Source organism: Myotis nattereri, assembly GCF_964212035.1.
Source record: "Myotis nattereri genome assembly, chromosome: 5".
Lineage (NCBI taxonomy): Eukaryota > Metazoa > Chordata > Mammalia > Chiroptera > Vespertilionidae > Myotis > Myotis nattereri.
Genome location: NC_138080.1, coordinates 31,009,574 through 31,036,403, shown reverse-complemented (window position 1 = coordinate 31,036,403; position 26,830 = coordinate 31,009,574). Strand labels below are relative to the sequence as shown.

At 54.7% G+C, this 26,830-nt stretch overlaps 1 protein-coding gene across 1 annotated transcript; it reads left to right on the top strand.

Annotated features, from left to right (window-relative positions):
* Positions 1–126: 126 nt before the first annotated feature.
* Positions 127–26,706, top strand: TMPRSS9 (transmembrane serine protease 9; the record flags this gene model as incomplete). Its single annotated transcript, XM_081093270.1, has 18 exons — positions 127–268; positions 4,681–4,808; positions 6,564–6,631; positions 6,737–6,916; positions 7,774–7,811; positions 9,867–9,980; positions 10,161–10,332; positions 10,704–10,978; positions 13,857–13,993; positions 15,902–16,217; positions 17,568–17,739; positions 18,536–18,807; positions 19,343–19,479; positions 20,710–21,109; positions 23,908–24,079; positions 24,837–25,102; positions 25,223–25,359; positions 25,896–26,706. 18 exons carry the CDS (start codon positions 127–129, stop codon positions 26,055–26,057), a joined length of 3,288 nt encoding a protein of 1,095 aa, XP_080949396.1. The 3' UTR covers positions 26,058–26,706.
* Positions 26,707–26,830: the final 124 nt, after the last annotated feature.

Genomic DNA, 26,830 nt, shown 5'->3' with positions numbered 1-26,830 from the left:
GGGCACTGTTGACGGCCGCCGCATCTGCGCAAGATGGCTCAGGGGAAGAGAAACACCCTCCAGCGCTGATATTTTTCTGCCCCTTTTCCGCTGGCATCCAGGTGTCTGGCCGAGGGTCTGGGAGCCATGGAGCCCAGCGCTGGTGAATTGCAGCTCGTGCCCGGGGCCACAAAAGAAGTCCCTGCGCCCGACGCTGCGTGCTGCCGAGTGGCGCTCTCTGCTGCGGTGGCCGCCAGCATCGGCATCCTCACCCTGGCAGTCCTCGTGGGTAAGTGGCTGAGGGCTGCGTGGGTTCGGACACCGGGTGACTGGCAGAGCGACGCTCAGAGGCGGCTCGGTGGTGTCCACGGGATGAGCCCAGCGCAGAGGGCTGAGTGTGCAAGCATGGAATTGCAGGCGGGCCCTTCCTGCCACCCAAGGGCTACGATGAGCAGACCAGGTTCCCCGGCACACCCTGAGGTGGGCGGGCACACGGGCAGGCGGGATAATACCTGCTCATTTCATTCCCCACAGCTGGGCTCTCCAGGGGAGCTCTCACAGCCGGGGTGAAATGGACAAATAGGGACCGGGAAATGAACCTATTAAAAGTCTCGAGAGGTGTGGCTCAGTGGTTGAGTATTGACCCATGAACTAGGAGGTCAGGGTTCGATTCCCGGTCCGGGAACACGCAGAGGCAACCGATCTTTTTCCTCTCTCATCATTGATGTTTCTATCTCTCTCTCCCTCTCCCTTCCTCTCTCTGAAATCAACAAAAACATGTTTTTGTTTTTGTTTTAAAATATATTTTATTGATTTTTTTACAGAGAGAAAGGGAGAGGGATAGAGTTAGAAACATCGATGAGAGAGAAACATCGACCAGCTGCCTCCTGCACACCCCCCACTGGGGATGTGTTTGCAACCCAGGTACATGCCCTTGACCGGAATCGAACCTGGGACCCTTCAGTCTACAGGCTGATGCTCTAGCCACTGAGCCAAACCAGCCAGGGCAACAAAAACATGTTTTTAAAAAATAAAACAAAAGTCTTAAGAAACTTGAAAAATATTTTAAAAAATGAACAATTCTCTATATTGCACCACACAATGGCTCCCATTTCATGTTTGTTCCCAGTAGACATTCATAGAATGTAAGATGAAACAGGCAAAATGATGACCCATCTATATGGTGTGGGACTGCAGTTATAAAAATAACAAAGGAAGATCTTTTCATATTTCAGCAGCATGTACTACAGGGCCCTACAAATTGTGCTGCCCATGATGGTGGCCCGAGCCCCATTGGCTATTTAGAGTTAAATCCACAAAAATGAAGTCATCTTTAAAAATTAAATTCCTCAGTCCCCATCAGTCACAGTCCACAGATGGCTCGTGGCTCCTGTACTGGACAGCACAGAGCTAGAACGTTCTGTCGTCTCGGGAAGTTCTGTGGCTCTGGGATGGGCTCATCCTGAGACGATAAGGTTCTCAGGGTTTTATTTGGGACTGTGAAAGTCACCTTGCTTTCACGAGATGATGATAGCAAGCAGCAGTTTGGCAATCCTATGTGGGTCCCCCTAATTTAAAAATATATATGTCGCCCTGACCGGTTTGGCTCAGTGGATAGAGCGGCGGCCTGCGGACTCAAGGGTCCCAGGTTCTATTCCGGTCAAGGGCATGTACCTTGGTTGCGGGCACATCCCCAGTGGGGTGTGTGCAGGAGGCAGCTGATGGATGTTTCTCTCTCATGGATGTTTCTAACTCTCTATCCCTCTCCTTTCCCTCTCCCTTCTTCTCTATAAAAAATCAACTATATATATATATATATATATATATATATATATATATATGTATATATATATATATATATATATGTATATATATATATATATATTTGTGGGACATCAGGAATATCTCACAGCTGGGCACAGCTCACCAGGGCCCTAGTGGCTCTTGGCATCAAGTGCAGGAAGTTGGACTCGTGTGTATGAGTGTGCACATGTGCATGTATGTAGTCATGTGGGGGTGTGTGTGGGAGTATGTGTGTTCATGTATGTGTGAGTGTGCATGTGTGCCCATGCACAAGGGTGTATGTGTGTGTGAGAGTGCACATACGTATGTGGGTATCCTTGCACCAGGGAGAGGAGGAGGCAGGGTTTCACACCTTTATTCTAGAAGCACAGATACATTTTGTGAACAAGAGATAAACATAATCCCCAGCAGGACCCCTGAAACCAAGGAAGGCTTTAATTTAAAAAATGGCCCAGCCCTAGCCAGTTTATCTCAGTGGGTAGAGCGTTGGCCTGTGGACTGAAGGGTCCCAGGTTTGATTCTGGTCAAGGGCACATGCCCGGGTTGTGGGCTTGATCCCCAGTGGGGGGTGTGCAGGAGGCAGCCGGTGAATGGTTCTTTCTCATCACTGATGTTTCTATCTCTCCCTCTCCCTTCCTCTCTGAAATCAATAAAAATATACTTAAAAAAGAAAAGAATAAAATAAAAAAATAAAATAAATGGCCCGGCCAGGGTGGCTCCATGATTGAGCATCGACCTATAACCCGGGAGGTCACAGTTCGATTCCTGGGCAGGGCATGTGTCTGTGTGGGGCATGCAGGAGCCAGCTGATTGATGATTCTCTCTCATCATTGATGTTTCTCTCTCTCTCTCCCTTCCTCTCTGAAGTCAATAAAAATATTGTTTAAAAACACTTTAAAGTTAAAATGAAAATGTTTCCCTTTGCCCTTTAAGACAGCTCACAAGTTAACCTTGGGGGCCCTGGGGAGGGTGCTGGGACATCTATGCTGCTAATAATCAGCCAGGACATCCCCTGGGGAGTCTGTGACTATTTCCAGGGGAAACAGAAAGGCTTGGTTGGTACAGAGCATAGCAATTTTGTCTACACAACGGGATGCGCACTTTTCTTTATTTTTAATTTATTGAATGAGAAGACAAACCTAAAAGCAAAATGTTTAGAATTGGCTTAGAATATTTATTTTATCACTCAATAAACAAATATCTAAGTATCTGTCTAGATGAGTATTCACTCATAATAAATAGAGCTGGGACCCAGCTTTCATGGTTTACGTGGTAGCTACTATCATTTAAAAAATGTTTTGGCCCTAGAAGGTTTGGCTCCGTGGATAGAGCGTCAGCCTGTGGACTGAAGGGTCCCAAGTTTGATTCCGGTCAAGGGCATGTACCTTGGTTGCGGGCTCGATCCCCAGTAGGGGGCATGCAGGAAGCAGTCGATCAATGATTCTCTCTCATCATTGATGTTCCTATCTCTCTCTCCCTCTCCCTTCCTCTCTGAAATCAATAAAAATATATTTAACAAATAATAATAATAAATACAATTATGATCATTTTTGCGAATGTGTCCTTTTGATAGTCCCAACATATTTCAACCGTGAGAAATGCGTGTTTTCATGGTTTATGTGGTTGCTATTGTTTTAGTTATTTAAAATTTTTATAACTATCATTCCTCGCTAGTGTGTGCCTTTTTCTTTTTAAAAATATGTTTCAGCCGAAACCGGTTTGGCTCAGTGGATAGAGCGTCAGCCTGCAGACTGAAAGGTCCCAGGTTCGATTCCGGTCAGGGGCATGTACCTGGGTTGCGGTCACATCCCCAGTGGGAGATGTGCAGGAGGCAGCTGATCGATGATTCTCTCTCATCATCGATGTTTCTAACTCACTATCCCTCTCCCTTCCTCTCTATAAAAAATCAATAAAAAATATATTTTAAAAAAACAAAACAAAACAAAAAAAACAACAACAAAAAAAATGTTTCTATTGATTTGTGAGAGGAAAGGAGAGGGAGAGAGAGAGAGAAACATCAATGATGAGAAAGAAACATCAACATCGATTGGCTGCCTCCTGCACACCTCCTGCTGGGGATCGAACCCAAAACCCGGGCATGTGTTCCGACCCGGAATCGAACCAGTGACCTCTTGGTGCATGGATTGACGCTCAACCACTGAGCCACACTGGCCGGGCGCTAATGTGTACTTTTGACAAAATATTTCTGACAGTTGTAAACCCAAGTGTTTTCAGAGGATGGTGTCCTGGGTGGTGGTCCGAGGGTCCGGTGCCTGTGGCTGTGGTCATGCCCTGGCAGTATGTGGTGTCCCCTTCCTAGGGCGCAGGTGGGATTGTTGCTCTAAAGTAGAGAAGGTATCCTGAGGTCGTTTCAGCCATTTTTAAAAATATATATTTTATTGATTTTCCACAGAGGAAGGGAGAGGGACAGAGAGTTAGAAACATCAATCAGCTGCCTCCTGCACACACCCCACCCGGGTTGTGCCCGCAACCAAGCTACATGCCCCTGACCGGAATCAAACCTGGTACCCTTCAGTCCGCAGGCTGACGCTCTATCCACCGAGCCAAACCGGTTACGGCTCGTTTCAGCCATTTTTGGCTGAAGTCGGCTTCAGGCCCTGGCCCGGCACATGCAGTGAGACAAGGATAACTGGGAGTTAGTCCTGCCCTCACGCTACACCTGGGGGCCTCTGAGGCTCTGTGCCTCCCTGGGGCCTCCAGGTGGGTGAGTGTGAGAGCTGGAAAGGAGGCACTGTTACCACTCAGCCAGGACAGCCCCTGGGGAGTCAGCCCACCCACGTATTTATCGGTGACCCGGGCCCTAGGTGGTGGGGCCTTCGAGGCCCCTTAGCTGAGCCCATGGTGGGCTCTCTCACAGAGCCCTGGTCTCGCCCGCAGCCGCCCTCTCTACACAGGGTGTCGATGTGGAGCACACAGCCGAGCTGCAAGGGATCCGGTACGCCCGCAGCCTGCAGCAGGAGGCCTCCGACTACTACCGCACGCTGACGCCCACCCTGGAAATGCTGGTGAGGGCGCCTGAGAGCAAGGGGGCAAGGTGGGTGGCCAGGAGCTTCCACCAAGAGAAGCTCTCATGCCGCGCGAGCCAAGCAGGGGGAGACCCAGGCGGGCCTGGGGCAGGGAGATGGGGTACCTGCAGGAATTGGACACGGCCTGTCTGGCCGAGGCTGGCGCATTGTAGGATGCAGTGGAGAATGGTGCCCAATGGGAAGTGGCTCCTGCAGGCTTGTTGGCCACGTTTAAAGGTTGTACATTGTCTCCCAGTGGAGAAATGAGAATCCCCACTCATGGCTGGTGGGAATATGAAATGGGGCTGCTGCTACGGAAAAGCCTAGCTGTGCATCAGAAAGTGAAATTAGAGTCATCCTATGAGCCAGCAATTAATTCTGCCTCTCGGTATCCGCCCAAGAGAAATGAAAACACATGTCCACACAGAAACCTGCACACGCATGCTCACTGCAGTAGGGGTCACAATGGCTAAAAAGTGGAAGCAGCCCAGATGTCCATCAGCTGCTGGATGGACACACAGATGTGGTCCCGCCCTGCACGCCCTGGAGTGTCACTCAGCCACGGAAAGCAGTGAATCGCTGACACTAAGCGTGGACGAGCCTGTACATGTGCTCAGTGAATCAAGTATCTGTTTTAAGATTTAAGCACGGCCCTCGCCAGTTTGGCTCAGTGGATAGAGCGTCGGCCTGCGGACTGAGGGGTCCTGGGTTCCATTCTGGTCAAGCACACATGCCCAGGTTGCCGGCTCAATCCCCAGTGGGGGGAGTGCAGGAGGCAGCCGACCAATGATTCTCTCTCATCATTGATGTTTCTATCTCTCTCTCCCTCTTCCTTCCTCTCTGAAGTCAATAAAAATATATTTTTTAAAAATTTAAGCATGAGCCCTGGCCGGTTTGGCTCAGTGGATAGAGCATCGGCCTGAGGACTGAAGGGTCCCGGGTTCGATTCCGGTCAAGGGCATGTACCTTGGTTGCGGGCACATCCCCAGTAGTGGGTGTGCAGGAGGCAGCTGATCGATGTTTCTCTCTCATCGATGTTTCTGACTCTCTATTCCCTCTCCCTTCCTCTCTGTAAAAAATCAATAAAATATATTAAAAAAAATTTAAGCATGAACTAATTCAAATTAGCTAAAAGGTAAAAATCATTTCCTCAGTTCCACCAGCCACGTTTCAAATGCTCAGTAGCTACGTGTGGATGGTGGCTGCCATGTGGGGCGGGGCCGATGTAGAACATTCTGGGACTTTGTGGAATGTTCTATGAGACAGTACAGCTATCGATGCAGGCAATGAGGGCATGGACTGGTGTGTCCATCACCCCAAAATAAGCCCTGTCCCCATCACCACCCCTGCTTCCAGCCCCTGGCAATCACCAGCCACTTTCTGTGGCTCTGCCTGATCTGAACGTGTCTCATAAACAGACTCTCACGCTGTGTGCCTCTCTGTGTGTGGCTTCTCTCACCGAGCATCATGTTTACAAGGTCCATCCACCTGTAGCGAGAGTCCTCACTCCTCTCGCGGCTGAGCAATATTCTAGGGTGTGGATGGACCCCGTTTTATTGCGTCCGTGGAGCAGTGTTTTCATATGGGTAACTCTGAAATGTCCTCCCCTGTCATCACACGGCTCTGGGAAGTCGCCGCATGCACTGGTCTAAGAGGAGGTGCTTTTCCACCCAACGCCCCCCCAACTTCCCACCCGGGACAGGCTTCCTCGGGGGCCTGTGGGCTCAACATTTGCCGCTGTTGTTTCCGTTGTAGTTTGTCAGCAGCTTTAGGCAGACAGAGCTGGAGGCCAGCTGTGTGGGCTGCACGGTGCTGAGCTACAGGTGAGCCGGTCCCCCTGGGGGCTAAAGGAACCTGGGTGGACACCCCGATGCGGGAGACTCCAGCGAGGGGAGCCCTCTCCCCACAGGCCCCTCTCCTCGCTGCAGGGACGGGAACTCCAGTGTCCTTGTGCGCTTCCGGCTGCACTTCCTGCTGCTAGCCCTGCGCTCGCTGGACCGGGGCCTGGAGCGGGAGCTGCTGCAGCAGGGACTCCGGGCCAGGCTGCAGGGCCACGGCATCCCCCTGGCTGCCCACGGCACCATCGTGTCCGCCCAGCTCACAGGCAAGTGGGCAGTGGAGACCCAAGACACTGAGAGGCCGCGCAGGGGAGCATTAGACTGTAGGTTTTCAATCATCAATAAAAATCAGTAGCCCCTCCCCCTGCTTCACCCTCAACCGTATGGACCAGGCGTCAGCCACCTGTGAACGGCCAGAGTGTAACTATTTTCATCTTCGTAGCCCACCTACTGGGCTCCGCTATAGGAGCACAGAAGCAGCCCAAGACAATGTCTAAACAAATGGGCACGACTGCGTATCAATAAAACTTTATTTACAAAAACAAGTGGTGGGTCGGGTTCGGCCCATGGCTGCAGTTTGTTGACCTCCGGTATAGAAAAAAGATAAATTCTAAAATCCGAGGATGCATCAGACTACTGTCAGGTGAAAGACTGACCACCTCGCCCTCTCCCTGGCCCTCGCCCTCGCCCTCGCCCTGGCCCTGGCCCTGGCCCTGGCCCTCGCCCTGGCCCTCGCCCTGGCCCTGGCCCTCGCCCTCGCCCTGGCCCTGGCCCTGGCCCCACAGCACATTTATGGTCTCCTCCCCACGAACCCTGACACCCCAGTTGAGTCTTAGTGGCCTCGGCGTCAGCACTAACACCGTTTTCCGTGGCGGTAGGAATGGCTCACGGCTGTGCTACCCGCGACGGTAGCCACCCGCCCCGTGTGGCTATGGAACACCTGCCATGGGCCGCTGAGGCCGAGGAACACCGCGTTCCATTTGGCTTCATCTTAATTGATTTAAGTTAGACTTTTAAGTGGCTCCCACGGTGGACAGAGCTGCTCTCTGCTTTGCCAGGCAGTGTTTTCAATGACTGTCGCCACTCACTGAGCGGCTTCTATCTCTTCTCCATGTCACTGCAGGAAGCCAGAAGGGGCCATTGGCAGAAAGAGACTTGAAATCAGGTATGTTTTCCTCCCGCCCATGAGCTGCCTGCCCTCTGCCGGCTTCCTCTGACTGTGGTCACGGCCAGAGGGCTCCTACGACTTGGTTCAAGTGCGCGAAGGAAATGCCCGAACACGGTGAGCGCTGGTTCTGTGCACAGATTCGAAGTCCCGTGTTTGCACAGCGTTGACAGACGAAGCCCTTTGTTATAACCTAGACTTATTGAGGGGGTCACTCCGTAAGGCATACATGTCTTATCACGATGCTGTACACCCGAAGCTAATATAATAATTGTATTTCAACTGTAACTGAAAAATAAATTTTAAAAAATTTTAACTAAAGATGAGGCACTTGGAAGTATACATGGCCAAGCATGATTAAGAGAAAACATTACTGGGTTTCTGGGGTTTTTTGAAAAGTGGTGGAAACCTGTTGTTTAAAAAAAAGAAAAAGAAAAGTTTGGGGGACCAAAAGAAAAAAGAATGAATGCTACCTGGAATCTCATCACTATTAATATTTTAGTGACTGTCCTTCCAATCAGCTGGAGACACACATATAGGTGCATGTAAAGGGTGTCCCAAAATTCACGCAAGAAGTAATTTTAATAGAAAACACAGGTTTATAATTAAAAATTGTAAAGTTTTTATTGATTCATAAAGTACACAATATAGGGTTATGTATGGAATAGAATGTCAGGTAAATGGCCTCCATGGCTTTGCTGGAACATACGCACTCTTTTGTTATTGCCTGAGCAGCCGCATTTTCGAAGAAGAATGATCCGATGATGCCTCCAGCTCAAAATCCACACCAAAAAGTGACACGTTGTGGATGCATTTGTTTCCCAACAATCACTCGTGGATTTTCTGAACCCCAAATGCGACAATTTTGTCGATTAACCAAGCCATCAAGATGAAAATGAGCCTCATTGAAATTCAGCCACATTTATGCAAAACGGTCATGGAAAATTTCAACAAGAGTGCGTATGTGCCAGCAAAGCCATGGAGGCCATTTACCCAACATGCTATTCCATACATAACCCTATACTGTATACTTTATGAATCAATAAAAAAAATTTACAATTTTTAATCATAAACCTGTGTTTTCTTTTTATCTTTTTTTTTTTTATTTTTTACAGAGAGGAAGGGAGAGGGATAGAGAGTTAGAAACATCAATCAGCTGCCTCCTGCACACCCGCTACTGGGGATGTGGCCGCAGCCAAGGTACACGCCCTTGACCGGAATCGAACCTGGGACCCTTGAGTCCGCAGGCCGATGCTCTATCCACTGAGCCAAACCGGTTAGGGCCATAAACCTGTGTTTTCTATCAAAATTACTTCTTGCGTGAATTTTGGGACACCTTTATTTAGTTCCATCTCAGTGCTCCTAACTAGGGGTGACTCTGCCCCCAGCGACACTGGGGGTGTCTGGAGACGTCTGGTTGTCACACCTCACAGTGCCCACGACAGGCCCCACTGAGAGTGACCTGGCCCCGACATGAACCACACACTTAAAATGGTTAAAGTGGCAAGTTTTATGTTGCCTGTTGAACTACAATTAAAATTCTTTAATCTCACCTATTTCTCACTTTTTTTAAACATGGGTCCTAGAAATGTGGACACATAAACACGCATGCACACACAGACACACGCACAGACACACACGCACACACACGCACATGCACACACAGAGATACACAGACACATGCGCGCGCACATACACACACAGACGCGCGCGCACAGACACACATGCACAGACGCGCGCGCACACGCATGCACGCACACACAGACACACACGCGCACAGACACACACACGCGCGTGCACACACGCGCGCGCAGACACACAAACACACAGACACACACGTGCACACGCAGACACTTCTGTGGCCCTGCGCTGGCCTCGGTGGTGACCGACGTTCCCAGCTGCGTCCCCGCTCATCTCGAGATCATGTCATAGGCCCTGAGGGAGGAGAAGGGGACGGGAGATGTCCACGCCGGACGTTCTGGGCGGGAAGTGGGATCTCGCCGCAGCGGGGACGGACGGAGTGGGGTCAGGAACTCGGTTCTTCTCTGCCCGCAGGACACTGTCCGGGGAATGCCTTCTCCTGCGGGAACAGCCAGTGTGTGACCAAAGTGAACCCCGAGTGTGATGACAGCGCGGACTGCTCCGATGGATCCGACGAGGCCCACTGTGGTCAGTCCGCCCGCCTGGCCTGGTCTCGGGCCGCGTCCCCTGGCCCAGTTTGCACAGAAAAGCCGAGTGTGGGACCCCGAGCCTGTCCTTCCACGTGGGGGCCGTGGGGATGCGAGAGGTGTCCCCGGAGCACGGCCGAGTCCTGCCTCCCTGGGTCCTGGTTGGTGACCTGTCTTGCAGACTGCGGCTGGCAGCCCGGCTGGAGGACCGCTGGCAGGATCGTGGGCGGCGTGGAGGCGGCTCCGGGGGAGTTCCCTTGGCAAGTCAGCCTCCGAGAGAACAACGAGCACTTCTGCGGGGCCACCGTCGTCGGGGCCTGGTGGCTGGTGTCCGCTGCCCACTGCTTCAGCGAGTGAGCCCCTGTCCCTGGGCTCAGGCCACCCCACCCCCGGGGCCCACCGTCCCTCCCGCCTGGGGCGCCCCTTCTCCTGGGTGTCCTGAGAGCCCACCGGGCAGGTGCACAATGTTTTGTGTCCCTTCACATGTCTCACCTGAACTCAGCCCTGTGGGATTCTGTCTTTGTTTAAAATGTTGCTAATTCCCACATTATGATTTTTTTTTAGCATTCATTACGATTTCTGACAATGTTGCTTGAACATATGTCTTGCTGACTGAGTTTTGGGGCACCCCTTAACATTGGCCCCCAGAGATGACCCCCTCTCCGGGGCCCCCTCCCCAGCCCTGTGCAGAGCGGCCGCTCAGTGCCATCTGTTTGCCCCGCAGGTTCCAGGATCCCACCGAGTGGGTGGCCTACGCTGGCACCACCCAGCTCAGCGGCTCCGAGGCCAGCACGGTGCGGGCCCGCGTGGCCCAGATCATCACGCACCCCTCCTACAACCCCGACACCGCCGACTTCGACGTGGCGGTGCTGCGGCTGGGCAGCCCCCTGCCCTTCAGCCGGCACGTCCAGCCCGTGTGCCTGCCGGCGGCCTCGCACATCTTCCCGCCCAGGAGGAAGTGTCTCATCTCCGGCTGGGGCTACCTCAGGGAGGACTTCCGTAAGCTCCCCTTCCTCCCCGCCCTCACCTGCCAGGAGCAGATCTACCCGCACGGTTCTCCCCCTTCCCCACGATTCCCTATCTGCAGGTTCGACACTTGCTAACATTTATTTTGAGCCCCAAGTAGATACAAATGGGGATTTTGGGGTCAATTGCAGATGTGCACAGAGAGGACGTGCTTGAGTTGAGGACAACCATGTTCTCATTTAAGGTGATGCCCTGCCTCCTGGTTTCAGCTCAGACTGGAAGCGAGGGTCCTTTTCATGCTACATTTACTGGATGTATTTTGTGGTTTGTTTGTTTTTTGCATTTTTGTGCTTTTTGTGGCTGATTTTGCAGCCCCCCAAACACGGGCTGAAGTGCTGGCTACTGTGGCACAAGAAGGCTGCCATGTGCCTCAGGGAGAAAAACGGTGTCAGGTCAACTTCGTTCAGGCACGAGTTATGGCACCTCTGGCCTTGAGTTCAAGGTCAATGAATGAACGCAGAGTTCCGATGAGGAGACAAGGCGATGGGCACTGATGAGAAAGGCCAGAGGAACAGTTACATCTATAGAAGGAAGGCTCTGCTGGTGGTGCCCACACATGACATAGGGATGTTTATTCTAAAAACTGTGTTTACTTTCAGTCCGGTAGCTCTCTGTCCAGTCGTTATAACATCTGCTTTCTTATCATCTTTGCAAACAGTTCTTTGGGACACAAGGTTGCCTAAGCCCAGCCCAAGGGTTATTTGGCCCTGTGTGTTTTTCTTTTTTTTATAATGAATCAATAAAACTTTATTTATAAAAACAATTAGTGGAAATTCCAGTTAAGCACATGTACACACACACACACACGCACACACACACCCCAACAAGTATCTGGCCTGAGAGAGAGAGATTGCTGAGTCTTGCTCTAAATCACAGTGAGAGATTAGTGGGAACGAAGGTATTTCAGACGGTTGTTTGGCCTTGTTTTTAACATCCAGGGTTTGAGGCATAAGATGTGCGAGACCGTTCTTCTGGGCTGGCAGCTCTGACTCCGTTTTATAGTGGCTTCGTTATTTTGGACAAATGCATATTAAATAAGGCCTCTTTAACCGGAAACACACATGGCACTTGTGTGAGGGAAATGCTGTGACCAGAGTCACCAGAACTTAGCCCTGCATTTCCCCAGGAGCCCTGTCCCATATTCAGGAATCCCGTGTTCGTAGTGACTCTAGAGACCAGAACGGCTTCGAGTGATGAGAGTCGGTTGAGATTGGATGGCGATGAGTGCTGGGGAGGAGACCCACCGGATGCAGCAAGAACAGCGAGTGGGGTGGGCGGTCAGCTTTAGGAAAGGACCCACGACGTGACCCTCAACCAGGACGTGGTGGGTGAGGCCAACCCAGACAGGCAAAGAGTGAGGGGACAGAAAGAGTCCCATCACTGAGGGAGTTCCAGAACATTCCAGAGCTGCAGTGTGCAATCTAGTAGCCACAGCCTCGGACAGGTCAGCAGGTACGCAGGTTTGTGTAGATGGTGCCTGTCCATGGCTCTGGAGCCTGGGAGGGGGGTGTCCTCCCCAGGGCTTCCCGAGGCCGGGGTCTGAGACTCTGACGCGCCCGACCTCCCCGGCAAGGCCCACTGGCCTGTGTGGGGTTTCCCGGTCTGTGCCTGCCTGAGAAAAAAGAAAAATCCTGGAAGGTTAGGATTTTGTGATAAAGATATCTGCCACAAGAACCTAATCCGGAGGGGAAGTGGCTGATGACTAAACCCGATCAATGAACATTTGAGCCCCTCCAGCTCCCTGTTCCAGAGATTATGCAGCAAGAAAAACAGACAGCAGTCCCTGCCCACGTGGCGCCCCCCCGCCCCGTCCCGTCCGGCCCAGCGCCATCCGGCATCACCGTCCTGGCGATGGGTGGGCTCTATGGGAGCACCGTCCACTATGGGAGCCGGCAGCCCCACGAAATGTGGCCAGTGCAACTGAGAAACTGGGCTTTACATTTTACTTCATTTGCACGCATTTACATCTACATTTAAATAGCCACGTGTGGCCGCTGGCTACTGTACTGGACCTGGCAATTGTAGGGGCAGTAAATACTAGACAAGATGAGTGATAGATGGTGATGAAAGCAGTGGAGACAATAACCAGGATGGGGGCTGCAGTGTTAAATAGGGAGGTCAGAGAGGCCTCCTTGAGAAAGGAGAGGAAGGCAGAAGGCAAGCAGATTCCTTGGGACAATCATGCTAGGCAGCTGGGACAGGATGTGCAAGGGCCCTGGGGTAGGTGGTCCAGTCTTGGGCATTTAGGCTGAGCCAGGGGGAACTCACCCTGGAGGGGGTTGAGGGGGGAAAAGGATATAATCTGATTTAATGTTTAGCCAAGATGGCACTGGCTGCCGGACTAAGAAATGATTCCAGCAGGGTAGGACTAGAGCAGGGGTGGGGAACCTTTATTCTGCCAAGGGCTATTTGGATATTTATAACGCCAGACAGAATTATCAACTGAAAAATTAGCCTGCTATATTTGGGCAAACATTTAATGAACTCACCCCTAATGCCTTGGCAGGGCCAGACCAAATGATTTCTCGGGCCTTGGACGGCCCGCGGGCCGGATGTGTCCCCCACCCCTGGTCTAGAGTAACAGCAGACGCAGGTAAGGGGAGCGGAGACGTGGAGCCCGGTCTTGGGGTGTCAACCTGGACACTTCTCAGCTGTCTGAGTGGAGAGCGTTATCAGTAGGCATTTGTAGAGCCTTTACTCTTTGCTAGTTTCTGAGGCTGGGGCTGCAGCATCTCTGCTTGCAGCTGGGGAAACTGAGGCACAGAGAAGAGAAGTCCTTCAGCATTCTGGCTCAGGGTGACTGCTGGGGCCCCGGAACACTCACCCCACTGGCCTCTCCCGCCCCGGGCAGTGATCAAGCCGGAGATGCTGCAGAAAGCCACCGTGGAGCTGCTGGACCAGGCCCTGTGTGCCAGCCTGTACGGCAACTCCCTCACCGACCGGATGATGTGCGCCGGCTACCTGGATGGCAAGGTGGATTCTTGCCAGGTGAGCCCCAGGGCCTGCAGGGGCCCCAGACAACGCCCCACCCAAGGAGGCGGCTAGAGAGGGCCCCCAGGTTTCTACCCTCGCTTTTCAGCACAGCTCTGGATTTCCTTCTTTGTAGGTTTTTATTGCTGTGTGTGTTGTCGCTTTGTTCATCCTCACACGAGGATATTTTTTTCCATTGATTTCTAGAGAAAGTGGAAGGGAGGAAGGGGAAAGAAAGAGAAACATGGATTGGTTGCCTTCTGCGTGACCCCGGACCAGGGAAGAGGAATCAAACCTGCAACCCAGGTGTGTATCCTTGACTGGGAATCGAACCTGCAGTGTGTGGGCCCATGCTCTATCCACTGAGCCACACTGGCCAGGGCTGCAGTTTATATGTTTGTTCTCATTTCTAAAGCCTGGTGGGCCGAAACTGGTTTGGCTAAGTGGATGGAGCGTCGGCCTGTGGACTGAGGGGTCCCAGGTTCAATTCCGGTCAAGGGCATGTACCTGGGTTGCGGGCACATCCCCAGTGGGAGATGTGCAGGAGGCAGCTGATCGATGTTTCTCTCTCATCGATGTTTCTAACTCTCTATAAAAATCCCTTCCTCTCTGTAAAAATCAATAAAATAAAATAAAAAAATTTTAAAGCCTGGTGGGTGAGGAGAGACTGCTACATGTGCTCAGGTTGCCATAGCAAAGAACCCAGAACCTGGAGGAAGTGTTGGGAAATAATGAGAGCACTGGTGATGGTCGGGGACGTGACTTAGGGTGGTGAACACACAATACAGTGCACAGATGACATGTTGTAGATTGTGCACCTGAAACCTGTATAATTTTGTTAACCAGTGTCACCTCAATAAATTAAAAAGATAAAATGGGCCCTGGCCCTAGGTGGTTTGGCTCAGTGGATAGAGCGTCAGCCTGTGTATTGAAGGATCCCGGGTTCGATTCTGGTCAAGGGCACGTGCCTGGGTTGCGGGCTCAATCCCCATTGGGGAGCGTGCAGGAGGCAGTCGATCAATGATTCTCTCTCATCATTGATGTTTCTATCTCTCTCTCCCTCTCCCTTCCTCTCTGAAATCAATAAAAATATAAATTAAAAATAAAATAAAATAAAATAAAATAAAACAAGCCCTGGTAGTTCAGTTGGTTAGAGCATCCTCCTGATATGCTGAAGTTGTGGGTTGAATCCCAGTCAGGGCCCATACAAGAATCAACCAGTGAATGCATAAATAAGTAGAACAACAAAGCTCTCTCTCTCTTTTCCTCTCTCTCTAAAAACCAATACATCAAAATAAAACGGGCCCCTGGCCGGTGTGGCTCAGTGGGTGGGGCATCATCCCACGCACCAAAAGGTTGCCAGTTCGATTCTTGACTGGGTTACAGATTTGATCCCTGGTAGGGGGCATGCAGGAGGCCAACCTATCGACGATTCATTCTTTCTCTCTCTCTCTCCCCTCTCCCTTCCTCTCTCTCTAAAAATCAATAAAAAATATTTTAAAAAATAAATAAGGCAAGGCTCACAAGACAGGGTGGGTGAGGAGCGAGCCGGCAGGTCCGGAGAAGGCCCCGCGGCCAGTGAGCTGTCTGCGGCTCCAGCAGGGCAGCCACACTGCCCACCTGAGCAAGGGCGACGTCAGCGAGATGCAGTGAGATACGGGGGCAGAGGATGCTGCCGACGGGGCTGGGTTTTGAACTGCTCGTGGTAGAACTGAACGATCTTCAAGGTCCCACGGTCCTACCGCCCTATTTTATTTTTACGAAAGAGGAAACGGAGGTTCTGAGATGTGAATTATCGGCCCCCATTTTCTCGTGAGCTTGTGTGGGGAGAGGGCCCCACCCAGGGACGGTTCTCGGACCCTGCAGCTCTGGGACCGGAAGCCTGGGAGCCCTGACTCCTCCTGAGGGTGTGCCTTTGTCTCCTAGGGCGACTCAGGAGGCCCCCTGGTCTGCGAGGAGCCCTCTGGCAGGTTCTTCCTGGCCGGCATCGTGAGCTGGGGCATCGGCTGTGCGGAAGCCGGGCGTCCAGGGGTCTACGCCCGAGTGACCAGGCTGCGAGACTGGATCCTGGGGGCGATCGCCATGGCGAACAAGCCTCTGGCTCCCACGGAGGCTCCTGCCCCCGCCACCCCCAGCACTGTCTGGTCCACCAGCCCCAAGAGCCAGGTGGTCAACACCCCCACCAAGCCCCCAGCGGCCCCCAGCTCCGCACCTGACTCAGTGACGGCCTCTAAGCCACAAGGTATTTCCTGGGGAGACAGGCAGGGGCCGGCGTGTGCTCCCTGCAGGGTGGATCGATTGGTGCTGGCTTCGGGAAGGCTCCGTGGGGAAGAGATGGGTGATGGATCAGTGATGTCTGTCATGAGCACAGGCTAAGACACACACATGGGCATCCTCCAGGTTCACGGCCAAGGAAAGTCAAGCAATCCAATAGGGTAAACACAGACTGCCCCAAAGGGTCAACCAGAGGCATGACCACGACTGTGGGGCCAGGGTGGGCGAGAGACGAGTTTTCACATGCGGGTGCCCTCCAGAAACACCACTTACATAGAGCACGTATGTGTACATTTTCATATCCAAGAGCCCTCACTTCTAATTTTTTTTCTTCAAAATTGTCCTGGACATGCTTGCATGCTTCTTTTTCCATGTAAAATCCAGCGTCTGTGGGTTTTTTACTTTCATTTTTAATTGTGGTGACACACACAAAACACAACATAAAACCAACCATTGTGAACATTTTGGAGTGTCCGGTCCAGGAGTTCAGTCGCTTCACCTTGTTGGACTCGGGTCTTGAAACACATTCACATCTGGCTTCACTTTGTGGTGTCCACGGACCCAGATCTGATAGGGATCCTCCTTTAGGTCCCACAAAACCACGATGCTCCGAGCCCATCAGAACTCTGTTCCACAAAGTGTCCCCTATACTCTGCCCCCTTCCAGGGTCCCACAGTAACCTGACTCCCCCTTTGTTTGGTGAGACCCCCACATGGTTCTGCTGTGCGGGCTCCCCGCTTGTAGCAAGCTCATCACCCGACCTTGGGGGCTTCAGGTCTGTGTCTGGCTTCAGGTCTTAGTCCGATGGGGCCAGGGCACTTCATAATTTTATCTTCTCTTTTCTTGAATTCTCACTCGAGGACATTTTTTCCATTTATTTATTTACTTATTTATTTTTGTTAATCCTCACGCGAGGATTTTTTTAGAGTGGAAAGGAGGGGGAGAGACAGAGAGAGAGAAACATCTGTAACTCACATTGCTTGGTTGCCCCCGGCATGCGCCCCGACTAGGGGCCAGGGATGGAGCCTGCAACCCAGGTACGTGCCCTTGACCAGAATCAAACCTGCGACCCTTCGGTCCAAGGGCAGATGCTCTGCCCACTGAGCAAGCAGCCAGGGCTATCTTCCCATTTTTAACCGACTCCACCCAGCTGTGCCACATACTTGCTGCTAGTCCTTTGGACATTAGGGCACCTTGAAGCCTCAGTGACCCGTCTGTATAATGGGAGTGGTTTGCCCGGCCCAATGAGAGCCCGGGGGCGGCACCTGGTGTCGGGGCCCTTCTAGGCTAAGGCGTGGGGCCTCTTCTCTCCCCTCAGAGTGCGGCGCCAGACCCGCCATGGAGAAGCCCACCCGGATCGTGGGCGGGCTGGGAGCCGCCGCGGGGGAGGTGCCCTGGCAGGTCAGCCTGAAGGAAGGTTCCAGGCACTTCTGCGGAGCCACTGTGGTGGGAGACCGCTGGCTGCTGTCGGCAGCCCACTGCTTCAACCAGTAAGACCGGCCCGGCCCAGGAGGCCTGCTCAGCCCCCCGTCCCCACTGGGTCCCCTGCCCCATGCATTCAGAAACCACTTATGACCAGTCGTGCGGCCATCTATGCACGAGGGTGGCCATGGCAGAGCCCCCTCCCCCAGCCTCCACCTCCCCCGGCTCACAATCCTGCTGTCTGGATGTCTGGTTGCAAATGAGAGGGGAGCATGAAGGAGAAGTGGGGGACCCTGGAGGAGCCATCTCAAGGGAGAGTAATCTGTCAAGCTGATCTCCGGGGAGCACTAGGGGACAGATGGGAGGGGACAGCCAGGCGGCACTGACCTTTGAGTCATAAAGCTGTCGGGGCCTCTCGTGCTGCTGGGCCCACTCCCTCTTTTTTTTTTTTTTTAATATATTTTATTGATTTTTTACAGAGAGGAAGGGAGAGAGATAGAGTTAGAAACATCGATGAGAGAGAAACATCGATCAGCTGCCTCCTGCACATCTCCCACTGGGGATGTGCCCGCAACCCAGGTACGTGCCCTTAACCGGAATCGAACCTGGGAACTTTCAGTCCGCAGGCCGACGCTCTATCCACTGAGCCAAACCGGTTTTGGCAACTCCGTCTTGTTACAGACCAGGAAATGAGGCCCAAAGGGGCTCCCTGTCTTGCCCCCAGCCCCGCAGTTTGGGACTGCTTTGGGGGAGCAGCCGTGTGGCCCCTCCACCCTCCTGGGGCCCCTCCCCAGAGTCTGGGCCCTGCAGCTCTGCCCGGCTTCCTGGGGCAGTGGGTGTGTCTGAGTGGCCCCTTGTTGGCAGCACGAAGGCGGAGCTGGTGCAGGCCCACCTGGGTACGGTGTCTCTCACGGGCATTGGCGGGAGCCCGGTGAAGATGGGGCTCAAAAGGACGGTGCTGCACCCCCAGTACAACCCCAGCATCCTGGACTTCGACGTGGCGATCCTGGAGCTGTCAGGACCCCTGGTCTTCAACAAATACATCCAGCCCGTCTGCCTGCCCCTGGCCATCCAGAAGTTCCCCGTGGGCCGCAAGTGCGTCATCTCAGGATGGGGCAACACGCAGGAGGGCAACGGTGAGTGCCTGGTGGGTCCCGCTCCCAGTGCCTGCCCACCCCTGGCCTCTGCACTCCTCCAGCCACAGGCCCAAGGCGGCTCTTTTTTATACATGAAATGCAGCTGGCGCACAGCAAAGCCCATTTGCTGACAGATGCTCTGCGGTGGCTTTCCTGCTACAAAAGCAGAGCTGAGCAGCCCGACAGAGACTGGCCTGTAAAGCCGAAAATCCTTACCCTGTGGCCCTTTCTGAAAAAGTCCCAGACCCTCGTGCTGTGGCCTGCAGAGCCCCAGAGTTAATGCTTCCGTTGAAAACTCAGTGGCCGCCCCGCAGGTCACCCAGGGGCTCGGGAATCCGCGGGGGACATGGCAGATCCTAGGGCTCCGGAGCTCTGGCCTCCGCCTCCTTCTTGCCACGTGACTCTGTTTCCCAGCAACGCTGTGAGCCTCAGTTTCTTCATCTGCAGGATGAGGAGGGTGCCTTTCAGAGCCGAACCAGACACTGAACGGTGATCACTCTGTCATTTGGGCGGGGGGGTCTCCTTTTCCTGGCAGCAACGAAGCCAGACACTCTGCAGCGAGCGTCGGTGGGCATCATCGACCAGAAGGCGTGCAGTGCCCTCTACAACTTCTCGCTCACAGACAGGATGCTCTGTGCCGGCTTCCTGGAGGGCAAGGTGGACTCCTGCCAGGTAGCACTCAGAGGGCACCGAGCGGGATTCAGACGAAGAGCTCACACCCTGCCCCTGGCCATGCTCCTTTGTTCAGAGCTGAGGATTTTCAGTGCAGGGGAAATCGGGAGTTATGTCTTTAAATCAGCGGTTCTCAACCTGTGGGTCACAACCCCTTTGGGGGTCGAACGACCCTTTCACAGGGGTCGCCTAAGACCATCGGAAAACACATATATAATCACATATTGTTTTTGTGATGAATCACTGTGCTTTAATTATGTTCAATTTGTAACAGTGGAATTGGGGGTCACCACACCATGAGGAACTGTATTAAAGGGTCGCAGCATTAGGAAGGTTGAGAACCACTGGTTTAAATGTATAATTTAGAGAAACACTAGCATGTCGCAGCAGAAGAGGCGGTAGCCGTTTAAGCGTGTGGTAGGCCTGGCCGATGTGGCTCCGCTGGTTGAGTGCTGTCCCATGCACCGCGAGGTCTCCAGTTTGATTCCCAGTCCAGGCACATGCCCAGGTTTGGGCTCGATCCCCGGTAGGGGTCATGCAGAAGGTAGCTGATCGCTGTTTCCTCTCCCTCTCCCTTCCTCTCTCTCTCTAAAATCAAAATAAAACTATGGTTAAAAAAATCTATTTAAAAAGTTTTTAAGAATGTGGTAGATATATACAAAATGTATACATACTTCAATATGTCTATATGCATACTTAAAGTCATATTTTATATGTACATATTTAAAAAGAGATACTATATATATATATTTAAATATATTTTTATTGATTTCAGAGAGGAAGGGAGAGGGAGAGAGAGATAGAAACATCAACGATGAAAGATAGTCATTGATCAGCTGCCTCCTGCACGCCCCCAACTGGGGATCGAGCCCGCAACCCAGGCATGTGCCCTTGAGTGGAATTGAACCCAGGACCCTTCGGTCTGCAGGCCGACGCTCTATCCACTGAGCCAAACCAGCCAGGGCAGGTACAGTGTATATTAACTGAAATAAAGCTAACCCCAGATTAGTACCCATATGACCACACTGTCCATCAGGATTCACTCCTGGGGAGGTGGGGCATGGGGATGAGGGCGGGGCTGTCTCAGACCCTGTGGCCCCGTGTCCCCATGCCCTATCCTCTTGCTCCCCTGATGGGCCTCTCCCACTGTGGGAATGCGGGAGGTCCTGGCAGTGCCCTCTGCAGAGAGATGCCCGATGGTCACAGCCAGCCCTCTTTCCTTCTTTTTAGGGTGACTCTGGGGGCCCCCTGGCCTGTGAGGAGACCCCTGGTGTGTTCTACCTGGCGGGGATTGTCAGCTGGGGGATTGGCTGTGCTCAGGCTAAGAAACCCGGCGTGTATGCTCGCATCACCAGTCTGAAGGGCTGGATCCTGGATATCATGTCCTCCTCCCCGCTGCCCACCCCCGCCCCCTCCACCACAAGGACGCCTGCCACCACCACGCATGTCCCCAGGACAGTGGCTGGCCTCACAGTCCTGGGGGTCACAGCCAGCACACCCGCCCCCCGGACCCCCAGCAGGGCAGCCAGCCAACCTGCCAACAGCACCGCCGGTGCCGCGAGCACCACTGCCGGGGGGCAGACACCACTTCCAAACGCCTCGCGGACCACCAAGGACGCCCAGCCACCAGGTACTGGGAGGAATGAGGTGGCGCATGTCGGTGGCAGGGGTCGGGCGTCAGTCTGTCAGGGTGGCTGTCAGCATCCCACAGGCTGGGGCGTACGCAGCAGACATTTACTGCCTCCCAGTCCTGGGGGCCGGATGTCAGCAGGTGTCGGCAGGGCTGGTTTCTCCTGAAGCCGCTCTCCTTGGCCTGCAGACGGCCACCTTCTCCCCGTGTCCTCACAGGGCCGTCCCTCTGTGTCTGTGTCCTCATCTCTCCTTAGAAGGACTCCAGTCATACTGGATTAGGACCCACCCCAATGGCCTCACTGTACCTTAACCACTTGACAGGCCCCGTCTCCCCACAGCCACATTCTGATGTCCTGGAGGTCAGAGCTTTAACTATGGCTGTTGTGGGGACACAAGTCTGCCCATCATCACCCTGACAGCCAGGGACGTGGGCATGGGCATGGGCGGGCACTGAATGGGCAGACCGGCACCACCTAGTGGCAAATGTCTTAACCTGCAACCCCTGCCAGCTCCCATTTTTTAAAGGAAACTTCGGGGGTGCATGGGGAGTCCCTGACCAGGGTCTCCATGAGGGGAATTCTCCGTCCACTCATCCCGCGCTCATAAAGCCCCCCTCTGGGCCAGACCCGCTAAGCTCAGGTACAGCAGGATCCAGAAGGTGGAGAAACAAACTCATGAGAAAGTGCATAGTGAGGCGTGAAAGGAGGACCCAGCAGGACCGAGCAGGGCTGGGCCAGCTGGTCTCCCCGCTCCCGTTATGGCTGAGAGGGTACCTCACTGGCCAGGAGAGACGCCGAGAGAGAACGTAGCCCTGAGATCGTTCCATTCGTGTCTAAAATGCTGAGTTCATTTTTACTATTAACCAGAACTACTAGCATATAAAACTGCTGCATTCGTCAGTCAAAGATAAAGCCCCATCAGCGACAGCAATCTCCTCTGGCTCCGGCTAAGGCTGAGCCAGCAGATGCCGTCGGTGGTGTGTGGGGGCCACAGAGAAAACTTCTGCATGGCGCGGGACTTGCCAGGTGCACCATGTTAGCGAGCCCGCACACGCCCCAGGCAGACAGGAACTCCATGCTCTCGTATCCAGATTCTGGGGCCCATGTCTGAGCTGCTTTCATTCAGGTGGGAGGCGGGGAGCAGGCTGCTCTGGTGAGCTCCCAAAGGGGGCAGATGCTCAGCACACAGGCGGCTGGTCCATGCAGGCTGCACCCACCTTCCTCCTCACCGCGAACTTTCCCAGAACTTCCCACTGTCCAAGGCCCCCGGCACCTTCACGGTGACCCCTGCAGAGACTGGCCCAGGGGGGTTTCTCTGCCTCCCTCCTCCGTCACCAGTCCCCTCCCTGGGCTGCCGTAGGTCCACTGTCCTGCAGATGGGTCTGGGCAGGGGTGTGTGTGCATAACTTAACCCCATGACAGAGACGGTTGGGGAAAACTACCCATAATCCCACTGCTCCATCATATCCTCATGACATGTCGTGAGGGTTCTTACCTGTTCTCCCTGCACATGGTTATACAGTGGCCTGGCTCCATCAGCCTGTCCCCCCACACAGGCCGGAACCCACCACGCCAGATTCCCGGGCTCCGCCACAAGGCAGCGCACACCAGAGGCGCCCGGGACGGCTGGCCAAACAAAGCAAGTCTGGCCGTCAGGAAGCCAGGCTCTGGGGGCGAGTGCTGTGTCGGTGACCTTGAGATGAAGCAGAGCTTTCATGGGCTCAGACCAAAGCAGACCATGTGCCAAGGGCCTGGATGTGGGTTCGGAGGGCGGGGAGGGTCTGGGTCCTGTCTCCTTGGGAATCAGTTAAGGCAGAGGTGACACGTCGAGTCTGGAACCCCCTTATCTGAGCCCTGCACCTGGACCGGGAATCGAGGCGAAGTTTCGGGATTTAGACGCTCCAGACCCAAGGGGGGCCTTCCCTTCACAGCCTTCTCTGCCGCCTGGTTCGGGGCACATGGTTTCCAGCAGGGGCAGTCAGAATGCGGGTGTGTGAGCCGGTGCAGCTGTAACTCTTCTTGGGAGAAACAGTTTCACTCCCCAGCTAGCTTCATGTGGCTCTGGCCTTTAGCCTGATTTTCACGTTTCCCCTAGCTACGGGCAGGCGTCCAGGAAAGGGAGCAGAGCTTTGGCCCTGGGCAAGGTCCAGATGGTGTCAGGAGGGTAGCGGCGGTGGGGCTAGCAGGGACGGGGCAGGTGGCCTCTTGTCTCCCCATCTCTTCTTCCAGCTGAGGCCAGAGCAGGAGCCCTTCCTCAATCTGGAGGGAGTGAAGGCAGCTGGGTGGTGGGAGTGGCTGGGAAGGGGCAGGCTCCGGAGCGGCCCTGTGGGAATCAGGTGGGTAGGTGAGCCCCTGATGAGTGCTAGGGTCCCTGCAGCACCCTCTTGCACACCCTGGTGCTTCCTACAGCTGTGTTCTGAGGGTGCACCTTGTGCTGGGGGTGACGGGCGTCACAGCACAAGGGTGTCTGGGAAGACAAACTAGCACAGGAGCTGGTGGGCCTCCTGGCAGAGCGAAGGGGTGTGGGAAGATCTGAGCCAGCAGAACCCAGCTCCTGGTGGTGGGAGAGGACACTGTCCTGGTCCCCATCTGGGGAGGACGCACGGCCCCAACGCTGAGGTTGTAGGAAGCAGACTTCAATGCATTTCAAATATTACTTGGGAAGAGCCTAGAAGAGGCGTGTTTGTAGGACCAAGCACCGAGTCCAGCGTTAGTGTGTTTTCTCGAGGCGGGTCCCCTAAGGGGCAGTGTGAGAGGCACTGCACCCGCCCAATGCCCTCTGTCCGCTCTCCTGCAGACTGCGGCCTGGCGCCCGTGGCAGCGCTGACCAGGATCGTGGGTGGCAGCGCCGCCGGCCTCGGGGAGTGGCCGTGGCAGGTGAGCCTGTGGCTGCGGCGCCGGGAGCACCGCTGTGGGGCCGTGCTGGTGGCGGAGAGGTGGCTGCTGTCTGCTGCACACTGCTTTGACGTGTGAGTCTCACCTGCCCCCAGTGCCCCAGCCCATTGGTGGTTCACGGGAAATGACCCATGGCCCCAAAACTGTCATGTCCGCACGCCTTTTGCTCTTAATGCCTCCCACCTCCGCCACTGGGACCCACTGCTGCACCTAGTCCGTGCAGCCCACCCCTGCACACTCACCACATGGGGCTGCAGGGATTCATCCTACACACACACACCCTGCCACACACCTCCCGCTCCAAACCCCAGGGCTGCAGCCTCTTCGAGTCCAGGGCCCAGCTCGGTGGTACATGGGTCTCTGGGTAACAGACATCTCCACTCTCCAAAGGCCACACACTGGGGAGTCCCCTTCAGGGCAGGCTGCTCAGGGTGGAACAGGCCAGGGGCCCTGCGCTCCTTAGAGAAAGCCAGTTCTTGGAGGCACACTCTGCACACTCGCCGTAGGACAGGGTCAGAGGGAATGGGCAGGTGGGACAGGGGGCTCTCTGGCCACCAGAGCCCTAATATTGGGCAGAAATGGGTAATGTGATGTCACCTCATTGCTGTGGGTGCATTTCAGGCAAGGCCCCCCCACTGTCCCAGGAGGGATGACTCATCCCCACATCCACGAGCAACCCAGGGCCCAGAGTGCCCTGCCAAAGGTCCCTGACCACCCCTGGGGCCCAGGCAAGGACAAGGCCACAGCCCTGTGGGGCAGAGCCCAGAGGAGCCACCGGCAGGGGTAACTGGGGTGCGGGGACCCAGACACCTGTCCCCACGCACCCCACAGCTATGGGGATCCCAAGCAGTGGGTGGCCTTTCTGGGCACGCCGTTCCTGAGCGGCGCCGAGGGGCAGCTGGAGCGCGTGGCCCGCATCTACAAGCACCCCTTCTACAACCTCTACACGCTCGACTACGACGTGGCGCTGCTGGAGCTGGCAGGGCCCGTGCACCGGAGCCGCCTGGTGCGGCCCATCTGCCTGCCAGAGCCTGCACCCCGGCCCCCCAATGGGGCACGCTGCGTCATCACCGGCTGGGGCTCCGTGCGAGAGGGAGGTAGGCGAGTCCGACACTCGGAGCCCGGCCCCGCACCCTCGGGGGTTAGCGGTCTGGTTGGGGGGCATCAGGAAGGCCTCCGGCCTGGTCCCTCCCCGCCTACCGCCCGTCTCGCCACAGGCTCCATGGCACGGCAGCTGCAGAAGGCGGCTGTGCGCCTCCTCAGCGAGCAGGCCTGCCGCCGCTACTACCCCGTGCAGATCAGCAGCCGCATGCTGTGTGCCGGCTTCCCACAGGGTGGCGTGGACAGCTGTTCGGTGAGCACGATTTAACACCGAAACGGGTGTTCTGCCGGGGGAAGGGCCCCATCCGTCCGGGAGAGCCCGTTCTGGTTGCTCTAAAGCCCACAGCCAGGACCCACTCTTTGGTGCAAACGTAAGCTGATCAAGCAGGGAACCGTTTCACCCTTAGATGTTTAATGGACCACTGTTTATTGGGCATCCACGACAAGCCAGTTCCCACCCCACATCCTCACTGCTGCCCTGCGGGCGAGGAATGGGAACCGGCTGCATGCAGCATAAGGCGTTTCTACTAGGGAACCTGTGGCAGGTGCTCACAAATGTCTGCCAGACAGATGAATGGCTTGTCCTGGCATTAAGCCCATTTCCCAGATAGTAAAAGTGAGGCTCACAGGGCTACTCACTTGGGGTCACATGGGGAGCCCAGGAGACTCCTGTGGAGGGCAGCCACCCAAGGTGTGCAGGTCGGGTCAGTCCTCTCTTGCCCGACGGTTGCTATGGGAGGTGGGGGAAACTGGCCTGCTCTGAGTGCCTTTCCTCTCTCCTCCCCTCAGGGTGATGCTGGGGGACCTCTGGCCTGCAGGGAACCCTCTGGCCAGTGGGTGCTAACTGGGGTCACCAGCTGGGGCTATGGCTGCGGGCGACCTCACTTCCCAGGTGTCTATACCCGGGTGGCTGCTGTGAGAGGCTGGATCACACAGAACATCCAGGAGTGACCACCCCATGGCTGTCCAGGCCTGGGAGGACAAGGCAGTAGGAACCAACCAGCCACCAGTCCGAGAAGGGGGAGTCCAGTCCAGACAGGGGGGCGGGGAGTGCTGCGGGCAGTGGGAGTACAGTTTTACTGTATCTTTTGTTCCAATAAAAAGCCCCTTGTCCCTAACTTACTGGCTCACACACTTGCACATCACAGCAAGAACTACTTGCCTGCCCATGACCCAGGGCCTAAAGTTGGGATGAAAGGTGGGTGGGGTGAGGTAGCAAGACCTCCCAGGAAGAAGGCTGCCACAACCCCAGCCTTTGGGGCTGGAGTTCAGCCTCATCTTCAGGGTTCCTTTGGTGTCATCCAGGAAACCAGTGGCAAGTGCCCAGGGGAGAAATGGGGGGGGGGGGGAGGGGCAGAGCCTGAGGCTCAGTCTGGGCAGGGGGACCCAGGTACCCCAGACACAGGCCTCCTCCAGGGAAGACACACAGGACTCTCTCCACCCCTCCCTCATCCATTTATTTGTCAGCCCACCCCCAGGAGGTCACAGCTCAGGTGGGGTCTGACCATCTCCCCACCCCGCAGGCCCACAGGAAGTCTACGGCTCGGGCATAAAGGTGACCCGGGCACACCAGGAAAGGTGCCACAGCGCTGCCAGCACTGTGGGAAATTCCAGGGTCCCCAAGCCCCCAACTACACTCGCTGGCAGGTGGGAGGTCGGCCTGGCCAGGGGGAGGGGGACAAAATTCCAAGTGTCCCAGCACCAGTCTCATCCTCATAAACCAC